This window comes from Euwallacea fornicatus, chromosome 17 (assembly GCF_040115645.1).
Source record: "Euwallacea fornicatus isolate EFF26 chromosome 17, ASM4011564v1, whole genome shotgun sequence".
In the NCBI taxonomy this organism is placed as follows: Eukaryota; Metazoa; Arthropoda; class Insecta; order Coleoptera; family Curculionidae; genus Euwallacea; species Euwallacea fornicatus.
The window spans coordinates 2,785,477-2,810,695 of record NC_089557.1 but is presented as its reverse complement, the minus strand read 5'-3'; the positions used below and the strand labels follow the sequence as shown (position 1 = coordinate 2,810,695).

General features: G+C 41.1%; 1 protein-coding gene across 1 annotated transcript in view; it reads right to left on the bottom strand.

The window, feature by feature from the left end:
- Positions 1 to 25,219, bottom strand: part of LOC136344530 (ankyrin-2-like) — a 51,753-nt gene that overhangs the window by 9,481 nt on the left and 17,053 nt on the right. Inside the window, exon 14 of the mRNA XM_066292072.1 lies at positions 202 to 822. Coding sequence (XP_066148169.1) covers positions 202 to 822 — 621 coding nt within the window. The remainder of the gene's footprint in view (positions 1 to 201; positions 823 to 25,219) is intronic.

Here is a 25,219-nt window from a genome sequence, read left to right as displayed (position 1 = left end):
TTGGATAGGAGATTTATGCTCAGTTAGAGGTTCGGCTTTCGCAATAGCTGGTGATTTAGGGAGCTCCTTAGATTTGTCTAATTTGTCAACAACCGGAGATTTCTTATCTTGGATAGGAGATTTAAGCTCAGTTAGAGGTTCGGGAGTCTCAGTAAGAGGTGATTTAGCGAGCTCCTTAGATGTGTCTAATTTGTCAACAACCGGAGATTTCTTATCTTGGATAGGAGATTTATGCTCAGTTAGAGGTTGGGCTTTCTCAATAGCTGGTGATTTAGGGAGCTCCTTAGATGTTTCTAATTTGTCAACAACCGGAGATTTCTTATCTTGGATAGGAGATTTAAGCTCAGTTAGAGGTTCGGCTTTCTCAATAGCTGGTGATTTAGGGAGCTCCTTAGATGTGTCTAATTTGTCAACAACCGGAGATTTCTTATCTTGGATAGGAGATTTAAGCTCAGTTAGAGGTTCGGCTTTCTCAATAGCTGGTGATTTAGGGAGCTCCTTAGATGTGTCTAATTTGTCAACAACCGGAGATTTCTTATCATGGATAGAAGATTTAAGCTCAGTTAGAGGTTCGGGAGTCTCAGTAAGAGGTGATTTAGTGAGCCCCTTAGATGTGCCTAATTTGTCAACAACCGGAGATTTCTTATCATGGATAGAAGATTTAAGCTCAGTTAGAGGTTCGGGAGTCTCAGTAAGAGGTGATTTAGTGAGCCCCTTAGATGTGCCTAATTTGTCAACAACCGGAGATTTCTTATCATGGATAGAAGATTTAAGCTCAGTTAGAGGTTCGGGAGTCTCAGTAAGAGGTGATTTAGTGAGCCCCTTAGATGTGCCTAATTTGTCAACAACCGGAGATTTCTTATCTTGGATAGGAGATTTATGCTCAGTTAGAGGTTCGGGAGTCTCAGTAAGAGGTGACTTAGCGAGCTCCTTAGATGTGTCTAATTTGTCAACAACCGGAGATTTCTTATCATGGATAGGAGATTTAAGCTCAGTTAGAGGGTCGGGAGTCTCAGTAAGAGGTGATTTAGTGAGCCCCTTAGATGTGCCTAATTTGTCAACAACCGGAGATTTCTTATCTTGGATAGGAGATTTATGCTCAGTTAGAGGTTCGGCTTTCTCAATAGCTGGTGATTTAGGGAGCTCCTTAGATGTGTCTAATTTGTCAACAACCGGAGATTTCTTATCTTGGATAGGAGATTTATGGTCAGTTACAGGTTCGGGTGTCTCAGTAAGAGGTGATTTAGCGAGCTCCTTAGATTTGTCTAATTTGTCAACAACCGGAGATTTCTTATCTTGGATAGGAGATTTATGCTCAGTTAGAGGTTCGGGAGTCTCAGTAAGAGGTGACTTAGCGAGCTCCTTAGATGTGTCTAATTTGTCAACAACCGGAGATTTCTTATCTTGGATAGGAGATTTATGCTCAGTTAGAGGTTCGGGAGTCTCAGTAAGAGGTGACTTAGCGAGCTCCTTAGATGTGTCTAATTTGTCAACAACCGGAGATTTCTTATCTTGGATAGGAGATTTATGCTCAGTTAGAGGTTCGGGAGTCTCAGTAAGAGGTGATTTAGCGAGCTCTTTAGGTGTGTCTAATTTGTCAACAACCGGAGATTTTTTATCTTGGATAGGAGATTTAAGCTCAGTTAGAGGTTCGGGAGTCGCAGTAAGAGGTGATTTAGTGATCCCCTTAGATTTGTCTAATTTGTCAACAACCGGAGATTTCTTATCATGGATAGGAGATTTAAACTCAGTTAGAGGTTCGGCTTTCTCAATAGCTGGTGATTTAGGGAGCTCCTTAGATGTGTCTAATTTGTCAACAACCGGAGATTTCTTATCATGGATAGGAGATTTAAGCTCAGTTAGAGGTTCGGGAGTCGCAGTAAGAGGTGATTTAGTGATCCCCTTAGATTTGTCTAATTTGTCAACAACCGGAGATTTCTTATCATGGATAGGAGATTTAAACTCAGTTAGAGGTTCGGGAGTCTCAGTAAGAGGTGACTTAGCGAGCTCCTTAGATGTGCCTAATTTGTCAACAACCGGAGATTTCTTATCTTGGATAGGAGATTTATGCTCAGTTAGAGGTTCGGGAGTCTCAGTAAGAGGTGACTTAGCGAGCTCCTTAGATGTGTCTAATTTGTCAACAACCGGAGATTTCTTATCATGGATAGGAGATTTAAGCTCAGTTAGAGGTTCGGTAGTCTCAGTAAGAGGTGACTTAGCGAGCTCCTTAGATGTGCCTAATTTGTCAACAACCGGAGATTTTTTATCTTGGATAGGAGATTTAAGCTCAGTTAGAGGTTCGGGAGTCTTAGTAAGAGGTGATTTAGCAAGTTCCTCAGATGTGTCTAATTTGTCAACAACCGGAGATTTCTTATCTTGGATAGGAGATTTATGCTCAGTTAGAGGTTCGGGAATCTCAGTAAGAGGTGACTTAGCGAGCTCCTTAGATGTGTCTAATTTGTCAACAACCGGAGATTTCTTATCTTGGATAGGAGATTTAAGCTCAGTTAGAGGTTCGGCTTTCTCAATAGCTGGTGATATAGGAAGCTCCTTAGATGTGTCTAATTTGTCAACAACCGGAGATTTTTTATCTTGGATAGGAGATTTAAGCTCAGTTAGAGGTTCGGGAGTCTTAGTAAGAGGTGATTTAGCAAGTTCCTCAGATGTGTCTAATTTGTCAACAACCGGAGATTTCTTATCTTGGATAGGAGATTTATGCTCAGTTAGAGGTTCGGGAATCTCAGTAAGAGGTGACTTAGCGAGCTCCTTAGATGTGTCTAATTTGTCAACAACCGGAGATTTCTTATCTTGGATAGGAGATTTAAGCTCAGTTAGAGGTTCGGCTTTCTCAATAGCTGGTGATTTAGGGAGCTCCTTAGATGTGTCTAATTTGTCAACAACCGGAGATTTCTTATCTTGGATAGGAGATTTATGCTCAGTTAGAGGTTCGGGAGTCTCAGTAAGAGGTGACTTAGCGAGCTCCTTAGATGTGTCTAATTTGTCAACAACCGGAGATTTCTTATCTTGGATAGGAGATTTATGCTCAGTTAGAGGTTCGGGAGTCTCAGTAAGAGGTGACTTAGCGAGCTCCTTAGATGTGTCTAATTTGTCAACAACCGGAGATTTCTTATCATGGATAGGAGATTTAAGCTCAGTTAGAGGTTCGGTAGTCTCAGTAAGAGGTGACTTAGCGAGCTCCTTAGATGTGCCTAATTTGTCAACAACCGGAGATTTTTTATCTTGGATAGGAGATTTAAGCTCAGTTAGAGGTTCGGGAGTCTTAGTAAGAGGTGATTTAGCAAGTTCCTCAGATGTGTCTAATTTGTCAACAACCGGAGATTTCTTATCTTGGATAGGAGATTTATGCTCAGTTAGAGGTTCGGGAATCTCAGTAAGAGGTGACTTAGCGAGCTCCTTAGATGTGTCTAATTTGTCAACAACCGGAGATTTCTTATCTTGGATAGGAGATTTAAGCTCAGTTAGAGGTTCGGCTTTCTCAATAGCTGGTGATATAGGAAGCTCCTTAGATGTGTCTAATTTGTCAACAACCGGAGATTTTTTATCTTGGATAGGAGATTTAAGCTCAGTTAGAGGTTCGGGAGTCTTAGTAAGAGGTGATTTAGCAAGTTCCTCAGATGTGTCTAATTTGTCAACAACCGGAGATTTCTTATCTTGGATAGGAGATTTATGCTCAGTTAGAGGTTCGGGAATCTCAGTAAGAGGTGACTTAGCGAGCTCCTTAGATGTGTCTAATTTGTCAACAACCGGAGATTTCTTATCTTGGATAGGAGATTTAAGCTCAGTTAGAGGTTCGGCTTTCTCAATAGCTGGTGATATAGGAAGCTCCTTAGATGTGTCTAATTTGTCAACAACCGGAGATTTTTTATCTTGGATAGGAGATTTAAGCTCAGTTAGAGGTTCGGGAGTCTTAGTAAGAGGTGATTTAGCAAGTTCCTCAGATGTGTCTAATTTGTCAACAACCGGAGATTTCTTATCTTGGATAGGAGATTTATGCTCAGTTAGAGGTTCGGGAATCTCAGTAAGAGGTGACTTAGCGAGCTCCTTAGATGTGTCTAATTTGTCAACAACCGGAGATTTCTTATCTTGGATAGGAGATTTAAGCTCAGTTAGAGGTTCGGCTTTCTCAATAGCTGGTGATTTAGGGAGCTCCTTAGATGTGTCTAATTTGTCAACAACCGGAGATTTCTTATCTTGGATAGGAGATTTATGCTCAGTTAGAGGTTCGGGAGTCTCAGTAAGAGGTGACTTAGCGAGCTCCTTAGATGTGTCTAATTTGTCAACAACCGGAGATTTCTTATCTTGGATAGGAGATTTATGCTCAGTTAGAGGTTCGGGAGTCTCAGTAAGAGGTGACTTAGCGAGCTCCTTAGATGTGTCTAATTTGTCAACAACCGGAGATTTCTTATCATGGATAGGAGATTTAAGCTCAGTTAGAGGTTCGGTAGTCTCAGTAAGAGGTGACTTAGCGAGCTCCTTAGATGTGTCTAATTTGTCAACAACCGGAGATTTCTTATCTTGGATAGGAGATTTATGCTCAGTTAGAGGTTCGGGAGTCTCAGTAAGAGGTGACTTAGCGAGCTCCTTAGATGTGTCTAATTTGTCAACAACCGGAGATTTCTTATCATGGATAGGAGATTTAAGCTCAGTTAGAGGTTCGGTAGTCTCAGTAAGAGGTGACTTAGCGAGCTCCTTAGATGTGCCTAATTTGTCAACAACCGGAGATTTCTTATCATGGATTGGAGATTTAAGCTCAGTTAGCGGTTCGGGAGTCTTAGTAAGAGGTGATTTAGCAAGTTCCTCAGATGTGTCTAATTTGTCAACAACCGGAGATTTTTTATCTTGTATAGGAGATTTAAGCTCAGTTAGAGGTTCGGGAGTCTCAGTAAGAGGTGATTTAGTGAGCCCCTTAGATTTGTCTAATTTGTCAACAACCAGAGATTTCTTCTCATGGATTGGAGATTTAAGCTCAGTTAGAGGTTCGGGAGTCTCAGTAAGAGGTGATTTAGCGAGCTCCTTAGATGTGTCTAATTTGTCAACAACCGGAGATTTCTTATCATGGATTGGAGATTTAAGCTCAGTTAGAGGTTCGGGAGTCTCAGTAAGTGGTGATTTAGCGAGCTCCTTAGATGTGTCTAATTTGTCAACAACCGGAGATTTCTTATCATGGATTGGAGATTTAAGCTCAGTTAGAGGTTCGGGAGTCTCAGTAAGAAGTGATTTAGCGAGCTCCTTAGATGTGTCTAATTTGTCAACAACCGGAGATTTCTTATCTTGGATAGGAGATTTATGCTCAGTTAGAGGTTCGGCTTTCTCAATAGCTGGTGATTTAGGGAGCTCCTTAGATGTGTCTAATTTGTCAACAACCGGAGATTTTTTATCTTGGATAGGAGATTTAAGCTCAGTTAGAGGTTCGGGAGTCTCAGTAAGAGGTGATTTAGCGAGCTCCTTAGATTTGTCTGATTTGTCAACAACCGGAGATTTTTTATCTTGGATAGGAGATTTAAGCTCAGTTAGAGGTTCGGGAGTCTCAGTAAGAGGTGATTTAGCGAGCTCCTTAGATTTGTCTAATTTGTCAACAACCGGAGATTTTTTATCTTGGATAGGAGATTTAAGCTCAGTTAGAGGTTCGGGAGTCTCAGTAAGAGGTGATTTAGCGAGCTCCTCAGATGTGTCTAATTTGTCAACAACCGGAGATTTTTTATCTTGGATAGGAGATTTAAGCTCAGTTAGAGGTTCGGGAGTCTTAGTAAGAGGTGATTTAGCGAGCTCCTTAGATTTGTCTAATTTGTCAACAACCGGAGATTTCTTATCTTGGATAGGAGATTTATGCTCAGTTAGAGGTTCGGGAGTCTCAGTAAGTGGTGATTTAGCGAGCTCCTTAGATTTGTCTAATTTGTCAACAACCGGAGATTTCTTATCTTGGATAGGAGATTTAAGCTCAGTTAGAGGTTCGGGAGTCTCAGTAAGAGGTGATTTAGCGAGCTCCTCAGATGTGTCTAATTTGTCAACAACCGGAGATTTTTTATCTTGTATAGGAGATTTAAGCTCAGTTAGAGGTTCGGGAGTCTCAGTAAGAGGTGATTTAGTGAGCCCCTTAGATTTGTCTAATTTGTCAACAACCAGAGATTTCTTCTCATGGATTGGAGATTTAAGCTCAGTTAGAGGTTCGGGAGTCTCAGTAAGAGGTGATTTAGCGAGCTCCTTAGATGTGTCTAATTTGTCAACAACCGGAGATTTCTTATCATGGATTGGAGATTTAAGCTCAGTTAGAGGTTCGGGAGTCTCAGTAAGTGGTGATTTAGCGAGCTCCTTAGATGTGTCTAATTTGTCAACAACCGGAGATTTCTTATCTTGGATAGGAGATTTATGCTCAGTTAGAGGTTCGGGAGTCTCAGTAAGAGGTGATTTAGCGAGCTCTTTAGGTGTGTCTAATTTGTCAACAACCGGAGATTTCTTATCATGGATTGGAGATTTAAGCTCAGTTAGAGGTTCGGGAGTCTCAGTAAGAGGTGATTTAGCGAGCTCCTTAGATTTGTCTAATTTGTCAACAACCGGAGATTTTTTATCTTGGATAGGAGATTTAAGCTCAGTTAGAGGTTCGGGAGTCTTAGTAAGAGGTGATTTAGCGAGCTCCTTAGATTTGTCTAATTTGTCAACAACCGGAGATTTTTTATCTTGGATAGGAGATTTAAGCTCAGTTAGAGGTTCGGGAGTCTCAGTAAGAGGTGATTTAGCGAGCTCCTCAGATGTGTCTAATTTGTCAACAACCGGAGATTTTTTATCTTGGATAGGAGATTTAAGCTCAGTTAGAGGTTCGGGAGTCTTAGTAAGAGGTGATTTAGCGAGCTCCTTAGATTTGTCTAATTTGTCAACAACCGGAGATTTTTTATCTTGGATAGGAGATTTAAGCTCAGTTAGAGGTTCGGGAGTCTCAGTAAGAGGTGATTTAGCGAGCTCCTCAGATGTGTCTAATTTGTCAACAACCGGAGATTTTTTATCTTGGATAGGAGATTTAAGCTCAGTTAGAGGTTCGGGAGTCTTAGTAAGAGGTGATTTAGCGAGCTCCTTAGATTTGTCTAATTTGTCAACAACCGGAGATTTCTTATCTTGGATAGGAGATTTATGCTCAGTTAGAGGTTCGGGAGTCTCAGTAAGAGGTGATTTAGCGAGCTCCTTAGATGTGTCTAATTTGTCAACAACCGGAGATTCCTTATCATGGATTGGAGATTTAAGCTCAGTTAGAGGTTCGGGAGTCTCAGTAAGAGGTGATTTAGTGAGCCCCTTAGATTTGTCTAATTTGTCAACAACCAGAGATTTCTTCTCATGGATAGGAGATTTATGCTCAGTTAGAGGTTCGGGAGTCTCAGTAAGAGGTGATTTAGTGAGCCCCTTAGATTTGTCTAATTTGTCAACAACCGGAGATTTCTTATCATGGATAGAAGATTTAAGCTCAGTTAGAGGTTCGGGAGTCTCAGTAAGAGGTGATTTAGCGAGCTCCTCAGATGTGTCTAATTTGTCAACAACTGGAGATTTCTTATCATGGATAGAAGATTTAAGCTCAGTTAGAGGTTCGGGAGTCTCAGTAAGAGGTGATTTAGCGAGCTCCTTAGATTTGTCTAATTTGTCAACAACCAGAGATTTCTTCTCATGGATTGGAGATTTAAGCTCAGTTAGAGGTTCGGGAGTCTCAGTAAGAGGTGATTTAGCGAGCTCCTTAGATGTGTCTAATTTGTCAACAACCGGAGATTTCTTATCATGGATTGGAGATTTAAGCTCAGTTAGAGGTTCGGGAGTCTCAGTAAGTGGTGATTTAGCGAGCTCCTTAGATGTGTCTAATTTGTCAACAACCGGAGATTTCTTATCATGGATTGGAGATTTAAGCTCAGTTAGAGGTTCGGGAGTCTCAGTAAGAGGTGATTTAGCGAGCTCCTTAGATTTGTCTAATTTGTCAACAACCGGAGATTTCTTATCTTGGATAGGAGATTTATGCTCAGTTAGAGGTTCGGGAGTCTCAGTAAGAGGTGATTTAGCGAGCTCCTTAGATGTGTCTAATTTGTCAACAACCGGAGATTCCTTATCATGGATTGGAGATTTAAGCTCAGTTAGAGGTTCGGGAGTCTCAGTAAGAGGTGATTTAGCGAGCTCCTTAGATTTGTCTAATTTGTCAACAACCGGAGATTTCTTATCTTGGATAGGAGATTTATGCTCAGTTAGAGGTTCGGGAGTCTCAGTAAGAGGTGATTTAGCAAGTTCCTCAGATGTGTCTAATTTGTCAACAACCGGAGATTTCTTATCTTGGATAGGAGATTTATGCTCAGTTAGAGGTTCGGGAATCTCAGTAAGAGGTGACTTAGCGAGCTCCTTAGATGTGTCTAATTTGTCAACAACCGGAGATTTCTTATCTTGGATAGGAGATTTAAGCTCAGTTAGAGGTTCGGCTTTCTCAATAGCTGGTGATTTAGGGAGCTCCTTAGATGTGTCTAATTTGTCAACAACCGGAGATTTCTTATCTTGGATAGGAGATTTATGCTCAGTTAGAGGTTCGGGAGTCTCAGTAAGAGGTGACTTAGCGAGCTCCTTAGATGTGTCTAATTTGTCAACAACCGGAGATTTCTTATCTTGGATAGGAGATTTATGCTCAGTTAGAGGTTCGGGAGTCTCAGTAAGAGGTGACTTAGCGAGCTCCTTAGATGTGTCTAATTTGTCAACAACCGGAGATTTCTTATCATGGATAGGAGATTTAAGCTCAGTTAGAGGTTCGGTAGTCTCAGTAAGAGGTGACTTAGCGAGCTCCTTAGATGTGCCTAATTTGTCAACAACCGGAGATTTTTTATCTTGGATAGGAGATTTAAGCTCAGTTAGAGGTTCGGGAGTCTTAGTAAGAGGTGATTTAGCAAGTTCCTCAGATGTGTCTAATTTGTCAACAACCGGAGATTTCTTATCTTGGATAGGAGATTTATGCTCAGTTAGAGGTTCGGGAATCTCAGTAAGAGGTGACTTAGCGAGCTCCTTAGATGTGTCTAATTTGTCAACAACCGGAGATTTCTTATCTTGGATAGGAGATTTAAGCTCAGTTAGAGGTTCGGCTTTCTCAATAGCTGGTGATATAGGAAGCTCCTTAGATGTGTCTAATTTGTCAACAACCGGAGATTTTTTATCTTGGATAGGAGATTTAAGCTCAGTTAGAGGTTCGGGAGTCTTAGTAAGAGGTGATTTAGCAAGTTCCTCAGATGTGTCTAATTTGTCAACAACCGGAGATTTCTTATCTTGGATAGGAGATTTATGCTCAGTTAGAGGTTCGGGAATCTCAGTAAGAGGTGACTTAGCGAGCTCCTTAGATGTGTCTAATTTGTCAACAACCGGAGATTTCTTATCTTGGATAGGAGATTTAAGCTCAGTTAGAGGTTCGGCTTTCTCAATAGCTGGTGATATAGGAAGCTCCTTAGATGTGTCTAATTTGTCAACAACCGGAGATTTTTTATCTTGGATAGGAGATTTAAGCTCAGTTAGAGGTTCGGGAGTCTTAGTAAGAGGTGATTTAGCAAGTTCCTCAGATGTGTCTAATTTGTCAACAACCGGAGATTTCTTATCTTGGATAGGAGATTTATGCTCAGTTAGAGGTTCGGGAATCTCAGTAAGAGGTGACTTAGCGAGCTCCTTAGATGTGTCTAATTTGTCAACAACCGGAGATTTCTTATCTTGGATAGGAGATTTAAGCTCAGTTAGAGGTTCGGCTTTCTCAATAGCTGGTGATTTAGGGAGCTCCTTAGATGTGTCTAATTTGTCAACAACCGGAGATTTCTTATCTTGGATAGGAGATTTATGCTCAGTTAGAGGTTCGGGAGTCTCAGTAAGAGGTGACTTAGCGAGCTCCTTAGATGTGTCTAATTTGTCAACAACCGGAGATTTCTTATCTTGGATAGGAGATTTATGCTCAGTTAGAGGTTCGGGAGTCTCAGTAAGAGGTGACTTAGCGAGCTCCTTAGATGTGTCTAATTTGTCAACAACCGGAGATTTCTTATCATGGATAGGAGATTTAAGCTCAGTTAGAGGTTCGGTAGTCTCAGTAAGAGGTGACTTAGCGAGCTCCTTAGATGTGTCTAATTTGTCAACAACCGGAGATTTCTTATCTTGGATAGGAGATTTATGCTCAGTTAGAGGTTCGGGAGTCTCAGTAAGAGGTGACTTAGCGAGCTCCTTAGATGTGTCTAATTTGTCAACAACCGGAGATTTCTTATCATGGATAGGAGATTTAAGCTCAGTTAGAGGTTCGGTAGTCTCAGTAAGAGGTGACTTAGCGAGCTCCTTAGATGTGCCTAATTTGTCAACAACCGGAGATTTCTTATCATGGATTGGAGATTTAAGCTCAGTTAGCGGTTCGGGAGTCTTAGTAAGAGGTGATTTAGCAAGTTCCTCAGATGTGTCTAATTTGTCAACAACCGGAGATTTTTTATCTTGTATAGGAGATTTAAGCTCAGTTAGAGGTTCGGGAGTCTCAGTAAGAGGTGATTTAGTGAGCCCCTTAGATTTGTCTAATTTGTCAACAACCAGAGATTTCTTCTCATGGATTGGAGATTTAAGCTCAGTTAGAGGTTCGGGAGTCTCAGTAAGAGGTGATTTAGCGAGCTCCTTAGATGTGTCTAATTTGTCAACAACCGGAGATTTCTTATCATGGATTGGAGATTTAAGCTCAGTTAGAGGTTCGGGAGTCTCAGTAAGTGGTGATTTAGCGAGCTCCTTAGATGTGTCTAATTTGTCAACAACCGGAGATTTCTTATCATGGATTGGAGATTTAAGCTCAGTTAGAGGTTCGGGAGTCTCAGTAAGAAGTGATTTAGCGAGCTCCTTAGATGTGTCTAATTTGTCAACAACCGGAGATTTCTTATCTTGGATAGGAGATTTATGCTCAGTTAGAGGTTCGGCTTTCTCAATAGCTGGTGATTTAGGGAGCTCCTTAGATGTGTCTAATTTGTCAACAACCGGAGATTTTTTATCTTGGATAGGAGATTTAAGCTCAGTTAGAGGTTCGGGAGTCTCAGTAAGAGGTGATTTAGCGAGCTCCTTAGATTTGTCTGATTTGTCAACAACCGGAGATTTTTTATCTTGGATAGGAGATTTAAGCTCAGTTAGAGGTTCGGGAGTCTCAGTAAGAGGTGATTTAGCGAGCTCCTTAGATTTGTCTAATTTGTCAACAACCGGAGATTTTTTATCTTGGATAGGAGATTTAAGCTCAGTTAGAGGTTCGGGAGTCTCAGTAAGAGGTGATTTAGCGAGCTCCTCAGATGTGTCTAATTTGTCAACAACCGGAGATTTTTTATCTTGGATAGGAGATTTAAGCTCAGTTAGAGGTTCGGGAGTCTTAGTAAGAGGTGATTTAGCGAGCTCCTTAGATTTGTCTAATTTGTCAACAACCGGAGATTTCTTATCTTGGATAGGAGATTTATGCTCAGTTAGAGGTTCGGGAGTCTCAGTAAGTGGTGATTTAGCGAGCTCCTTAGATTTGTCTAATTTGTCAACAACCGGAGATTTCTTATCTTGGATAGGAGATTTAAGCTCAGTTAGAGGTTCGGGAGTCTCAGTAAGAGGTGATTTAGCGAGCTCCTCAGATGTGTCTAATTTGTCAACAACCGGAGATTTTTTATCTTGTATAGGAGATTTAAGCTCAGTTAGAGGTTCGGGAGTCTCAGTAAGAGGTGATTTAGTGAGCCCCTTAGATTTGTCTAATTTGTCAACAACCAGAGATTTCTTCTCATGGATTGGAGATTTAAGCTCAGTTAGAGGTTCGGGAGTCTCAGTAAGAGGTGATTTAGCGAGCTCCTTAGATGTGTCTAATTTGTCAACAACCGGAGATTTCTTATCATGGATTGGAGATTTAAGCTCAGTTAGAGGTTCGGGAGTCTCAGTAAGTGGTGATTTAGCGAGCTCCTTAGATGTGTCTAATTTGTCAACAACCGGAGATTTCTTATCTTGGATAGGAGATTTATGCTCAGTTAGAGGTTCGGGAGTCTCAGTAAGAGGTGATTTAGCGAGCTCTTTAGGTGTGTCTAATTTGTCAACAACCGGAGATTTCTTATCATGGATTGGAGATTTAAGCTCAGTTAGAGGTTCGGGAGTCTCAGTAAGAGGTGATTTAGCGAGCTCCTTAGATTTGTCTAATTTGTCAACAACCGGAGATTTTTTATCTTGGATAGGAGATTTAAGCTCAGTTAGAGGTTCGGGAGTCTTAGTAAGAGGTGATTTAGCGAGCTCCTTAGATTTGTCTAATTTGTCAACAACCGGAGATTTTTTATCTTGGATAGGAGATTTAAGCTCAGTTAGAGGTTCGGGAGTCTCAGTAAGAGGTGATTTAGCGAGCTCCTCAGATGTGTCTAATTTGTCAACAACCGGAGATTTTTTATCTTGGATAGGAGATTTAAGCTCAGTTAGAGGTTCGGGAGTCTTAGTAAGAGGTGATTTAGCGAGCTCCTTAGATTTGTCTAATTTGTCAACAACCGGAGATTTTTTATCTTGGATAGGAGATTTAAGCTCAGTTAGAGGTTCGGGAGTCTCAGTAAGAGGTGATTTAGCGAGCTCCTCAGATGTGTCTAATTTGTCAACAACCGGAGATTTTTTATCTTGGATAGGAGATTTAAGCTCAGTTAGAGGTTCGGGAGTCTTAGTAAGAGGTGATTTAGCGAGCTCCTTAGATTTGTCTAATTTGTCAACAACCGGAGATTTCTTATCTTGGATAGGAGATTTATGCTCAGTTAGAGGTTCGGGAGTCTCAGTAAGAGGTGATTTAGCGAGCTCCTTAGATGTGTCTAATTTGTCAACAACCGGAGATTCCTTATCATGGATTGGAGATTTAAGCTCAGTTAGAGGTTCGGGAGTCTCAGTAAGAGGTGATTTAGTGAGCCCCTTAGATTTGTCTAATTTGTCAACAACCAGAGATTTCTTCTCATGGATAGGAGATTTATGCTCAGTTAGAGGTTCGGGAGTCTCAGTAAGAGGTGATTTAGTGAGCCCCTTAGATTTGTCTAATTTGTCAACAACCGGAGATTTCTTATCATGGATAGAAGATTTAAGCTCAGTTAGAGGTTCGGGAGTCTCAGTAAGAGGTGATTTAGCGAGCTCCTCAGATGTGTCTAATTTGTCAACAACTGGAGATTTCTTATCATGGATAGAAGATTTAAGCTCAGTTAGAGGTTCGGGAGTCTCAGTAAGAGGTGATTTAGCGAGCTCCTTAGATTTGTCTAATTTGTCAACAACCAGAGATTTCTTCTCATGGATTGGAGATTTAAGCTCAGTTAGAGGTTCGGGAGTCTCAGTAAGAGGTGATTTAGCGAGCTCCTTAGATGTGTCTAATTTGTCAACAACCGGAGATTTCTTATCATGGATTGGAGATTTAAGCTCAGTTAGAGGTTCGGGAGTCTCAGTAAGTGGTGATTTAGCGAGCTCCTTAGATGTGTCTAATTTGTCAACAACCGGAGATTTCTTATCATGGATTGGAGATTTAAGCTCAGTTAGAGGTTCGGGAGTCTCAGTAAGAGGTGATTTAGCGAGCTCCTTAGATTTGTCTAATTTGTCAACAACCGGAGATTTCTTATCTTGGATAGGAGATTTATGCTCAGTTAGAGGTTCGGGAGTCTCAGTAAGAGGTGATTTAGCGAGCTCCTTAGATGTGTCTAATTTGTCAACAACCGGAGATTCCTTATCATGGATTGGAGATTTAAGCTCAGTTAGAGGTTCGGGAGTCTCAGTAAGAGGTGATTTAGCGAGCTCCTTAGATTTGTCTAATTTGTCAACAACCGGAGATTTCTTATCTTGGATAGGAGATTTATGCTCAGTTAGAGGTTCGGGAGTCTCAGTAAGAGGTGATTTAGTGAGCCCCTTAGATTTGTCTAATTTGTCAACAACCAGAGATTTCTTCTCATGGATAGGAGATTTATGCTCAGTTAGAGGTTCGGGAGTCTCAGTAAGAGGTGATTTAGTGAGCCCCTTAGATTTGTCTAATTTGTCAACAACCGGAGATTTCTTATCATGGATAGAAGATTTAAGCTCAGTTAGAGGTTCGGGAGTCTCAGTAAGAGGTGATTTAGCGAGCTCCTCAGATGTGTCTAATTTGTCAACAACTGGAGATTTCTTATCATAGATAGAAGATTTAAGCTCAGTTAGAGGTTCGGGAGTCTCAGTAAGAGGTGATTTAGCGAGCTCCTTAGATTTGTCTAATTTGTCAACAACCAGAGATTTCTTCTCATGGATTGGAGATTTAAGCTCAGTTAGAGGTTCGGGAGTCTCAGTAAGAGGTGATTTAGCGAGCTCCTTAGATGTGTCTAATTTGTCAACAACCGGAGATTTCTTATCATGGATTGGAGATTTAAGCTCAGTTAGAGGTTCGGGAGTCTCAGTAAGTGGTGATTTAGCGAGCTCCTTAGATGTGTCTAATTTGTCAACAACCGGAGATTTCTTATCATGGATTGGAGATTTAAGCTCAGTTAGAGGTTCGGGAGTCTCAGTAAGAGGTGATTTAGCGAGCTCCTTAGATGTGTCTAATTTGTCAACAACCGGAGATTTCTTATCTTGGATAGGAGATTTATGCTCAGTTAGAGGTTCGGGAGTCTCAGTAAGAGGTGACTTAGCGAGCTCCTCAGATGTGTCTAATTTGTCAACAACTGGAGATTTCTTATCATGGATAGAAGATTTAAGCTCAGTTAGAGGTTCGGGAGTCTCAGTAAGAGGTGATTTAGCGAGCTCCTTAGATTTGTCTAATTTGTCAACAACCAGAGATTTCTTCTCATGGATTGGAGATTTAAGCTCAGTTAGAGGTTCGGGAGTCTCAGTAAGAGGTGATTCAGCGAGCTCCTTAGATGTGTCTAATTTGTCAACAACCGGAGATTTCTTATCATGGATTGGAGATTTAAGCTCAGTTAGAGGTTCGGGAGTCTCAGTAAGTGGTGATTTAGCGAGCTCCTTAGATGTGTCTAATTTGTCAACAACCGGAGATTTCTTATCTTGGATAGGAGATTTATGCTCAGTTAGAGGTTCGGGAGTCTCAGTAAGAGGTGACTTAGCGAGCTCCTTAGATGTGTCTAATTTGTCAACAGCAGGAGATTTCTTATCATGGATTGGAGATTTAAGCTCAGTTAGAGGTTCGGGAGTCTCAGTAAGAGGTGACTTAGCGAGCTCCTTAGATGTGTCTAATTTGTCAACAACCGGAGATTTCTTATCATGGATAGGAGATTTAAGCTCAGTTAGAGGTTCGGTAGTCTTAGTAAGAGGTGACTTAGCGAGCTCCTTAGATGTGTCTAATTTGTCAACAACCGGAGATTTCTTATCATGGATTGGAGATTTAAGCTCAGTTAGAGGTTCGGGAGTCTCAGTAAGAGGTGACTCAGCGAGCTCCTTAGATGTGTCTAATTTGTCAACAACCGGAGATTTCTTATCATGGATAGGAGATTTAAGCTCAGTTAGAGGTTCGGTAGTCTCAGTAAAAGGTGACTTAGCGAGCTCCTTAGATGTGCCTAATTTGTCAACAACCGGAGATTTCTTATCTTGGATAGGAGATTTATGGTCAGTTACAGGTTCGGGTGTCTCAGTAAGAGGTGATTTAGCGAGCTCCTTAGATTTGTCTAATTTGTCAACAACCGGAGATTTCTTATCATGGATAGGAGATTTAAGCTCAGTTAGAGGTTCGGTAGTCTCAGTAAGAGGTGATTTAGCAAGTTCCTCAGATGTGTCTAATTTGTCAACAACCGGAGATTTTTTATCTTGTATAGGAGATTTAAGCTCAGTTAGAGGTTCGGGAGTCTCAGTAAGAGGTGATTTAGTGAGCCCCTTAGATTTGTCTAATTTGTCAACAACCAGAGATTTCTTCTCATGGATAGGAGATTTAAGCTCAGTTAGAGGTTCGGGAGTCTCAGTAAGAAGTGATTTAGTGAGCCCCTTAGATTTGTCTAATTTGTCAACAACCGGAGATTTCTTATCATGGATAGAAGATTTAAGCTCAGTTAGAGGTTCGGGAGTCTCAGTAAGAGGTGATTTAGCGAGCTCCTCAGATGTGTCTAATTTGTCAACAACCGGAGATTTCTTATCATGGATAGAAGATTTAAGCTCAGTTAGAGGTTCGGGAGTCTCAGTAAGAAGTGATTTAGCGAGCTCCTTAGATGTGTCTAATTTGTCAACAACCGGAGATTTCTTATCTTGGATAGGAGATTTATGCTCAGTTAGAGGTTCGGGAGTCTCAGTAAGAGGTGACTTAGCGAGCTCCTCAGATGTGTCTAATTTGTCAACAACTGGAGATTTCTTATCATGGATAGAAGATTTAAGCTCAGTTAGAGGTTCGGGAGTCTCAGTAAGAGGTGATTTAGCGAGCTCCTTAGATTTGTCTAATTTGTCAACAACCAGAGATTTCTTATCTTGGATAGGAGATTTATGCTCAGTTAGAGGTTCGGGAGTCTCAGTAAGAGGTGATTTAGCGAGCTCTTTAGGTGTGTCTAATTTGTCAACAACCAGAGATTTCTTATCTTGGATAGGAGATTTATGCTCAGTTAGAGGTTCGGGAGTCTCAGTAAGAGGTGATTTAGTGAGCCCCTTAGATTTGTCTAATTTGTCAACAACCGGAGATTTCTTATCTTGGATAGGAGATTTATGCTCAGTTAGAGGTTCGGGAGTCTCAGTAAGAGGTGATTTAGCGAGCTCCTCAGATGTGTCTAATTTGTCAACAACCGGAGATTTTTTATCTTGGATAGGAGATTTAAGCTCAGTTAGAGGTTCGGGAGTCTTAGTAAGAGGTGATTTAGCAAGTTCCTCAGATGTGTCTAATTTGTCAACAACCGGAGATTTTTTATCTTGGATAGGAGATTTAAGCTCAGTTAGAGGTTCGGGAGTCTCAGTAAGAGGTGATTTAGTGAGCCCCTTAGATTTGTCTAATTTGTCAACAACCAGAGATTTCTTCTCATGGATTGGAGATTTAAGCTCAGTTAGAGTTTCGGGAGTCTCAGTAAGAGGTGATTTAGCGAGCTCCTTAGATTTGTCTAATTTGTCAACAACCAGAGATTTCTTCCCATGGATAGAAGATTTAAGCTCAGTTAGAGGTTCGGGAGTCTCAGTAAGAGGTGATTTAGCGAGCTCCTCAGATGTGTCTAATTTGTCAACAACCGGAGATTTCTTATCATGGATAGGAGATTTAAGCTCAGTTGGAGGTTCGGGTGTCTCAGTAAGAGGTGACTTAGCGAGCTCCTTAGGTGTGCCTAATTTGTCAACAACCGGAGATTTCTTATCTTGGATAGGAGATTTATGCTCAGTTAGAGGTTCGGGAGTCTCAGTAAAAGGTGACTTAGCGAGCTCCTTAGATGTGTCTAATTTGTCAACAACCGGAGATTTCTTATCTTGGATAGGAGATTTATGCTCAGTTAGAGGTTCGGGAGTCTCAGTAAGAGGTGACTTAGCGAGCTCCTTAGATGTGTCTAATTTGTCAACAACCGGAGATTTCTTATCTTGGATAGGAGATTTATGCTCAGTTAGAGGTTCGGGAGTCTCAGTAAAAGGTGACTTAGCGAGCTCCTTAGATGTGTCTAATTTGTCAACAACCGGAGATTTCTTATCTTGGATAGGAGATTTATGCTCAGTTAGAGGTTCGGAAGTCTCAGTAAGAGGTGACTTAGCGAGCTCCTTAGATGTGTCTAATTTGTCAACAACCGGAGATTTCTTATCTTGGATAGGAGATTTATGCTCAGTTAGAGGTTCGGCTTTCTCAATAGCTGGTGATTTAGGGAGCTCCTTAGATGTGTCTAATTTGTCAACAACCGGAGATTTCTTATCATGGATTGGAGATTTAAGCTCAGTTAGAGGTTCGGGAGTCTCAGTAAGAGGTGATTTAGCGAGCTCCTCAGATGTGTCTAATTTGTCAACAACCGGAGATTTTTTATCTTGGATAGGAGATTTAAGCTCAGTTAGAGGTTCGGGAGTCTTAGTAAGAGGTGATTTAGCGAGCTCCTTAGATTTGTCTAATTTGTCAACAACCGGAGATTTCTTATCTTGGATAGGAGATTTATGCTCAGTTAGAGGTTCGGGAGTCTCAGTAAGTGGTGATTTAGCGAGCTCCTTAGATTTGTCTAATTTGTCAACAACCGGAGATTTCTTATCTTGGATAGGAGATTTAAGCTCAGTTAGAGGTTCGGGAGTCTCAGTAAGAGGTGATTTAGCGAGCTCCTCAGATGTGTCTAATTTGTCAACAACCGGAGATTTTTTATCTTGTATAGGAGATTTAAGCTCAGTTAGAGGTTCGGGAGTCTCAGTAAGAGGTGATTTAGTGAGCCCCTTAGATTTGTCTAATTTGTCAACAACCAGAGATTTCTTCTCATGGATTGGAGATTTAAGCTCAGTTAGAGGTTCGGGAGTCTCAGTAAGAGGTGATTTAGCGAGCTCCTTAGATGTGTCTAATTTGTCAACAACCGGAGATTTCTTATCATGGATTGGAGATTTAAGCTCAGTTAGAGGTTCGGGAGTCTCAGTAAGTGGTGATTTAGCGAGCTCCTTAGATGTGTCTAATTTGTCAACAACCGGAGATTTCTTATCTTGGATAGGAGATTTATGCTCAGTTAGAGGTTCGGGAGTCTCAGTAAGAGGTGATTTAGCGAGCTCTTTAGGTGTGTCTAATTTGTCAACAACCGGAGATTTCTTATCATGGATTGGAGATTTAAGCTCAGTTAGAGGTTCGGGAGTCTCAGTAAGAGGTGATTTAGCGAGCTCCTTAGATTTGTCTAATTTGTCAACAACCGGAGATTTTTTATCTTGGATAGGAGATTTAAGCTCAGTTAGAGGTTCGGGAGTCTTAGTAAGAGGTGATTTAGCGAGCTCCTTAGATTTGTCTAATTTGTCAACAACCGGAGATTTTTTATCTTGGATAGGAGATTTAAGCTCAGTTAGAGGTTCGGGAGTCTCAGTAAGAGGTGATTTAGCGAGCTCCTCAGATGTGTCTAATTTGTCAACAACCGGAGATTTTTTATCTTGGATAGGAGATTTAAGCTCAGTTAGAGGTTCGGGAGTCTCAGTAAGAGGTGATTTAGCGAGCTCCTCAGATGTGTCTAATTTGTCAACAACCGGAGATTTTTTATCTTGGATAGGAGATTTAAGCTCAGTTAGAGGTTCGGGAGTCTCAGTAAGAGGTGATTTAGCGAGCTCCTCAGATGTGTCTAATTTGTCAACAACCGGAGATTTTTTATCTTGGATAGGAGATTTAAGCTCAGTTAGAGGTTCGGGAGTCTTAGTAAGAGGTGATTTAGCGAGCTCCTTAGATTTGTCTAATTTGTCAACAACCGGAGATTTTTTATCTTGGATAGGAGATTTAAGCTCAGTTAGAGGTTCGGGAGTCTTAGTAAGAGGTGATTTAGCGAGCTCCTTAGATTTGTCTAATTTGTCAACAACCGGAGATTTTTTATCTTGGATAGGAGATTTAAGCTCAGTTAGAGGTTCGGGAGTCTCAGTAAGAGGTGATTTAGCGAGCTCCTCAGATGTGTCTAATTTGTCAACAACCGGAGATTTTTTATCTTGGATAGGAGATTTAAGCTCAGTTAGAGGTTCGGGAGTCTTAGTAAGAGGTGATTTAGCGAGCTCCTTAGATTTGTCTAATTTGTCAACAACCGGAGATTTCTTATCTTGGATAGGAGATTTATGCTCAGTTAGAGGTTCGGGAGTCTCAGTAAGAGGTGATTTAGCGAGCTCCTTAGATGTGTCTAATTTGTCAACAACCGGAGATTCCTTATCATGGATTGGAGATTTAAGCTCAGTTAGAGGTTCGGGAGTCTCAGTAAGAGGTGATTTAGTGAGCCCCTTAGATTTGTCTAATTTGTCAACAACCAGAGATTTCTTCTCATGGATAGGAGATTTATGCTCAGTTAGAGGTTCGGGAGTCTCAGTAAGAGGTGATTTAGTGAGCCCCTTAGATTTGTCTAATTTGTCAACAACCGGAGATTTCTTATCATGGATAGAAGATTTAAGCTCAGTTAGAGGTTCGGGAGTCTCAGTAAGAGGTGATTTAGCGAGCTCCTCAGATGTGTCTAATTTGTCAACAACTGGAGATTTCTTATCATGGATAGAAGATTTAAGCTCAGTTAGAGGTTCGGGAGTCTCAGTAAGAGGTGATTTAGCGAGCTCCTTAGATTTGTCTAATTTGTCAACAACCAGAGATTTCTTCTCATGGATTGGAGATTTAAGCTCAGTTAGAGGTTCGGGAGTCTCAGTAAGAGGTGATTTAGCGAGCTCCTTAGATGTGTCTAATTTGTCAACAACCGGAGATTTCTTATCATGGATTGGAGATTTAAGCTCAGTTAGAGGTTCGGGAGTCTCAGTAAGTGGTGATTTAGCGAGCTCCTTAGATGTGTCTAATTTGTCAACAACCGGAGATTTCTTATCATGGATTGGAGATTTAAGCTCAGTTAGAGGTTCGGGAGTCTCAGTAAGAGGTGATTTAGCGAGCTCCTTAGATTTGTCTAATTTGTCAACAACCGGAGATTTCTTACCTTGGATAGGAGATTTATGCTCAGTTAGAGGTTCGGGAGTCTCAGTAAGAGGTGATTTAGCGAGCTCCTTAGATGTGTCTAATTTGTCAACAACCGGAGATTCCTTATCATGGATTGGAGATTTAAGCTCAGTTAGAGGTTCGGGAGTCTCAGTAAGAGGTGATTTAGCGAGCTCCTTAGATTTGTCTAATTTGTCAACAACCGGAGATTTCTTATCTTGGATAGGAGATTTATGCTCAGTTAGAGGTTCGGGAGTCTTAGTAAGAGGTGATTTAGCAAGTTCCTCAGATGTGTCTAATTTGTCAACAACCGGAGATTTTTTATCTTGGATAGGAGATTTAAGCTCAGTTAGAGGTTCGGGAGTCTCAGTAAGAGGTGATTTAGTGAGCCCCTTAGATTTGTCTAATTTGTCAACAACCAGAGATTTCTTCTCATGGATAGGAGATTTATGCTCAGTTAGAGGTTCGGGAGTCTCAGTAAGAGGTGATTTAGTGAGCCCCTTAGATTTGTCTAATTTGTCAACAACCGGAGATTTCTTATCATGGATAGAAGATTTAAGCTCAGTTAGAGGTTCGGGAGTCTCAGTAAGAGGTGATTTAGCGAGCTCCTCAGATGTGTCTAATTTGTCAACAACTGGAGATTTCTTATCATAGATAGAAGATTTAAGCTCAGTTAGAGGTTCGGGAGTCTCAGTAAGAGGTGATTTAGCGAGCTCCTTAGATTTGTCTAATTTGTCAACAACCAGAGATTTCTTCTCATGGATTGGAGATTTAAGCTCAGTTAGAGGTTCGGGAGTCTCAGTAAGAGGTGATTTAGCGAGCTCCTTAGATGTGTCTAATTTGTCAACAACCGGAGATTTCTTATCATGGATTGGAGATTTAAGCTCAGTTAGAGGTTCGGGAGTCTCAGTAAGTGGTGATTTAGCGAGCTCCTTAGATGTGTCTAATTTGTCAACAACCGGAGATTTCTTATCATGGATTGGAGATTTAAGCTCAGTTAGAGGTTCGGGAGTCTCAGTAAGAGGTGATTTAGCGAGCTCCTTAGATGTGTCTAATTTGTCAACAACCGGAGATTTCTTATCTTGGATAGGAGATTTATGCTCAGTTAGAGGTTCGGGAGTCTCAGTAAGAGGTGACTTAGCGAGCTCCTCAGATGTGTCTAATTTGTCAACAACTGGAGATTTCTTATCATGGATAGAAGATTTAAGCTCAGTTAGAGGTTCGGGAGTCTCAGTAAGAGGTGATTTAGCGAGCTCCTTAGATTTGTCTAATTTGTCAACAACCAGAGATTTCTTCTCATGGATTGGAGATTTAAGCTCAGTTAGAGGTTCGGGAGTCTCAGTAAGAGGTGATTCAGCGAGCTCCTCAGATGTGTCTAATTTGTCAACAACCGGAGATTTCTTATCATGGATTGGAGATTTAAGCTCAGTTAGAGGTTCGGGAGTCTCAGTAAGAAGTGATTTAGCGAGCTCCTTAGATGTGTCTAATTTGTCAACAACCGGAGATTTCTTATCTTGGATAGGAGATTTATGCTCAGTTAGAGGTTCGGGAGTCTCAGTAAGAGGTGACTTAGCGAGCTCCTCAGATGTGTCTAATTTGTCAACAACTGGAGATTTCTTATCATGGATAGAAGATTTAAGCTCAGTTAGAGGTTCGGGAGTCTCAGTAAGAGGTGATTTAGCGAGCTCCTTAGATTTGTCTAATTTGTCAACAACCAGAGATTTCTTATCTTGGATAGGAGATTTATGCTCAGTTAGAGGTTCGGGAGTCTCAGTAAGAGGTGATTTAGCGAGCTCTTTAGGTGTGTCTAATTTGTCAACAACCAGAGATTTCTTATCTTGGATAGGAGATTTATGCTCAGTTAGAGGTTCGGGAGTCTCAGTAAGAGGTGATTTAGTGAGCCCCTTAGATTTGTCTAATTTGTCAACAACCGGAGATTTCTTATCTTGGATAGGAGATTTATGCTCAGTTAGAGGTTCGGGAGTCTCAGTAAGAGGTGATTTAGCGAGCTCCTCAGATGTGTCTAATTTGTCAACAACCGGAGATTTTTTATCTTGGATAGGAGATTTAAGCTCAGTTAGAGGTTCGGGAGTCTTAGTAAGAGGTGATTTAGCAAGTTCCTCAGATGTGTCTAATTTGTCAACAACCGGAGATTTTTTATCTTGGATAGGAGATTTAAGCTCAGTTAGAGGTTCGGGAGTCTCAGTAAGAGGTGATTTAGTGAGCCCCTTAGATTTGTCTAATTTGTCAACAACCAGAGATTTCTTCTCATGGATTGGAGATTTAAGCTCAGTTAGAGTTTCGGGAGTCTCAGTAAGAGGTGATTTAGCGAGCTCCTTAGATTTGTCTAATTTGTCAACAACCAGAGATTTCTTCCCATGGATAGAAGATTTAAGCTCAGTTAGAGGTTCGGGAGTCTCAGTAAGAGGTGATTTAGCGAGCTCCTCAGATGTGTCTAATTTGTCAACAACCGGAGATTTCTTATCATGGATAGGAGATTTAAGCTCAGTTGGAGGTTCGGGTGTCTCAGTAAGAGGTGACTTAGCGAGCTCCTTAGGTGTGCCTAATTTGTCAACAACCGGAGATTTCTTATCTTGGATAGGAGATTTATGCTCAGTTAGAGGTTCGGGAGTCTCAGTAAAAGGTGACTTAGCGAGCTCCTTAGATGTGTCTAATTTGTCAACAACCGGAGATTTCTTATCTTGGATAGGAGATTTATGCTCAGTTAGAGGTTCGGGAGTCTCAGTAAGAGGTGACTTAGCGAGCTCCTTAGATGTGTCTAATTTGTCAACAACCGGAGATTTCTTATCTTGGATAGGAGATTTATGCTCAGTTAGAGGTTCGGGAGTCTCAGTAAAAGGTGACTTAGCGAGCTCCTTAGATGTGTCTAATTTGTCAACAACCGGAGATTTCTTATCTTGGATAGGAGATTTATGCTCAGTTAGAGGTTCGGAAGTCTCAGTAAGAGGTGACTTAGCGAGCTCCTTAGATGTGTCTAATTTGTCAACAACCGGAGATTTCTTATCTTGGATAGGAGATTTATGCTCAGTTAGAGGTTCGGCTTTCTCAATAGCTGGTGATTTAGGGAGCTCCTTAGATGTGTCTAATTTGTCAACAACCGGAGATTTCTTATCATGGATTGGAGATTTAAGCTCAGTTAGAGGTTCGGGAGTCTCAGTAAGAGGTGATTTAGCGAGCTCCTCAGATGTGTCTAATTTGTCAACAACCGGAGATTTCTTATCATGGATTGGAGATTTAAGCTCAGTTAGAGGTTCGGGAGTCTCAGTAAGAGGTGATTTAGCGAGCTCCTTAGATGTGTCTAATTTGTCAACAACCGAAGATTTCTTATCTTGGATAGGAGATTTATGCTCAGTTAGAGGTTCGGGAGTCTCAGTAAGAGGTGACTTAGCGAGCTCCTTAGATGTGTCTAATTTGTCAACAACCGGAGATTTCTTATCTTGGATAGGAGATTTATGCTCAGTTAGAGGTTCGGGAGTCTCAGTAAGAGGTGACTTAGCGAGCTCCTTAGATGTGTCTAATTTGTCAACAACCGGAGATTTCTTATCTTGGATAGGAGATTTATGCTCAGTTAGAGGTTCGGCTTTCTCAATAGCTGGTGATTTAGGGAGCTCCTTAGATGTGTCTAATTTGTCAACAACCGGAGATTTCTTATCATGGATGGGAGATTTAAGCTCAGTTAGAGGTTCGGGAGTCTCAGTAAGAGGTGATTTAGCGAGCTCCTCAGATGTGTCTAATTTGTCAACAACCGGAGATTTCTTATCATGGATAGGAGATTTAAGCTCAGTTGGAGGTTCGGGTGTCTCAGTAAGAGGTGACTTAGCGAGCTCCTTAGGTGTGCCTAATTTGTCAACAACCGGAGATTTCTTATCTTGGATAGGAGATTTATGCTCAGTTAGAGGTTCGGGAGTCTCAGTAAGAGGTGACTTAGCGAGCTCCTTAGATGTGTCTAATTTGTCAACAACCGGAGATTTCTTATCTTGGATAGGAGATTTATGCTCAGTTAGAGGTTCGGCTTTCTCAATAGCTGGTGATTTAGGGAGCTCCTTAGATGTGTCTAATTTGTCAACAACCGGAGATTTCTTATCATGGATTGGAGATTTAAGCTCAGTTAGAGGTTCGGGAGTCTCAGTAAGAGGTGATTTAGCGAGCTCCTCAGATGTGTCTAATTTGTCAACAACCGGAGATTTCTTATCATGGATTGGAGATTTAAGCTCAGTTAGAGTTTCGGGAGTCTCAGTAAGAGGTGATTTAGCGAGCTCCTTAGATTTGTCTAATTTGTCAACAACCAGAGATTTCTTCTCATGGATAGAAGATTTAAGCTCAGTTAGAGGTTCGGGAGTCTCAGTAAGAGGTGATTTAGCGAGCTCCTCAGATGTGTCTAATTTGTCAACAACCGGAGATTTCTTATCATGGATAGGAGATTTAAGCTCAGTTGGAGGTTCGGGTGTCTCAGTAAGAGGTGACTTAGCGAGCTCCTTAGGTGTGCCTAATTTGTCAACAACCGGAGATTTCTTATCTTGGATAGGAGATTTATGCTCAGTTAGAGGTTCGGGAGTCTCAGTAAAAGGTGACTTAGCGAGCTCCTCAGATGTGTCTAATTTGTCAACAACCGGAGATTTCTTATCATGGATTGGAGATTTAAGCTCAGTTAGAGTTTCGGGAGTCTCAGTAAGAGGTGAT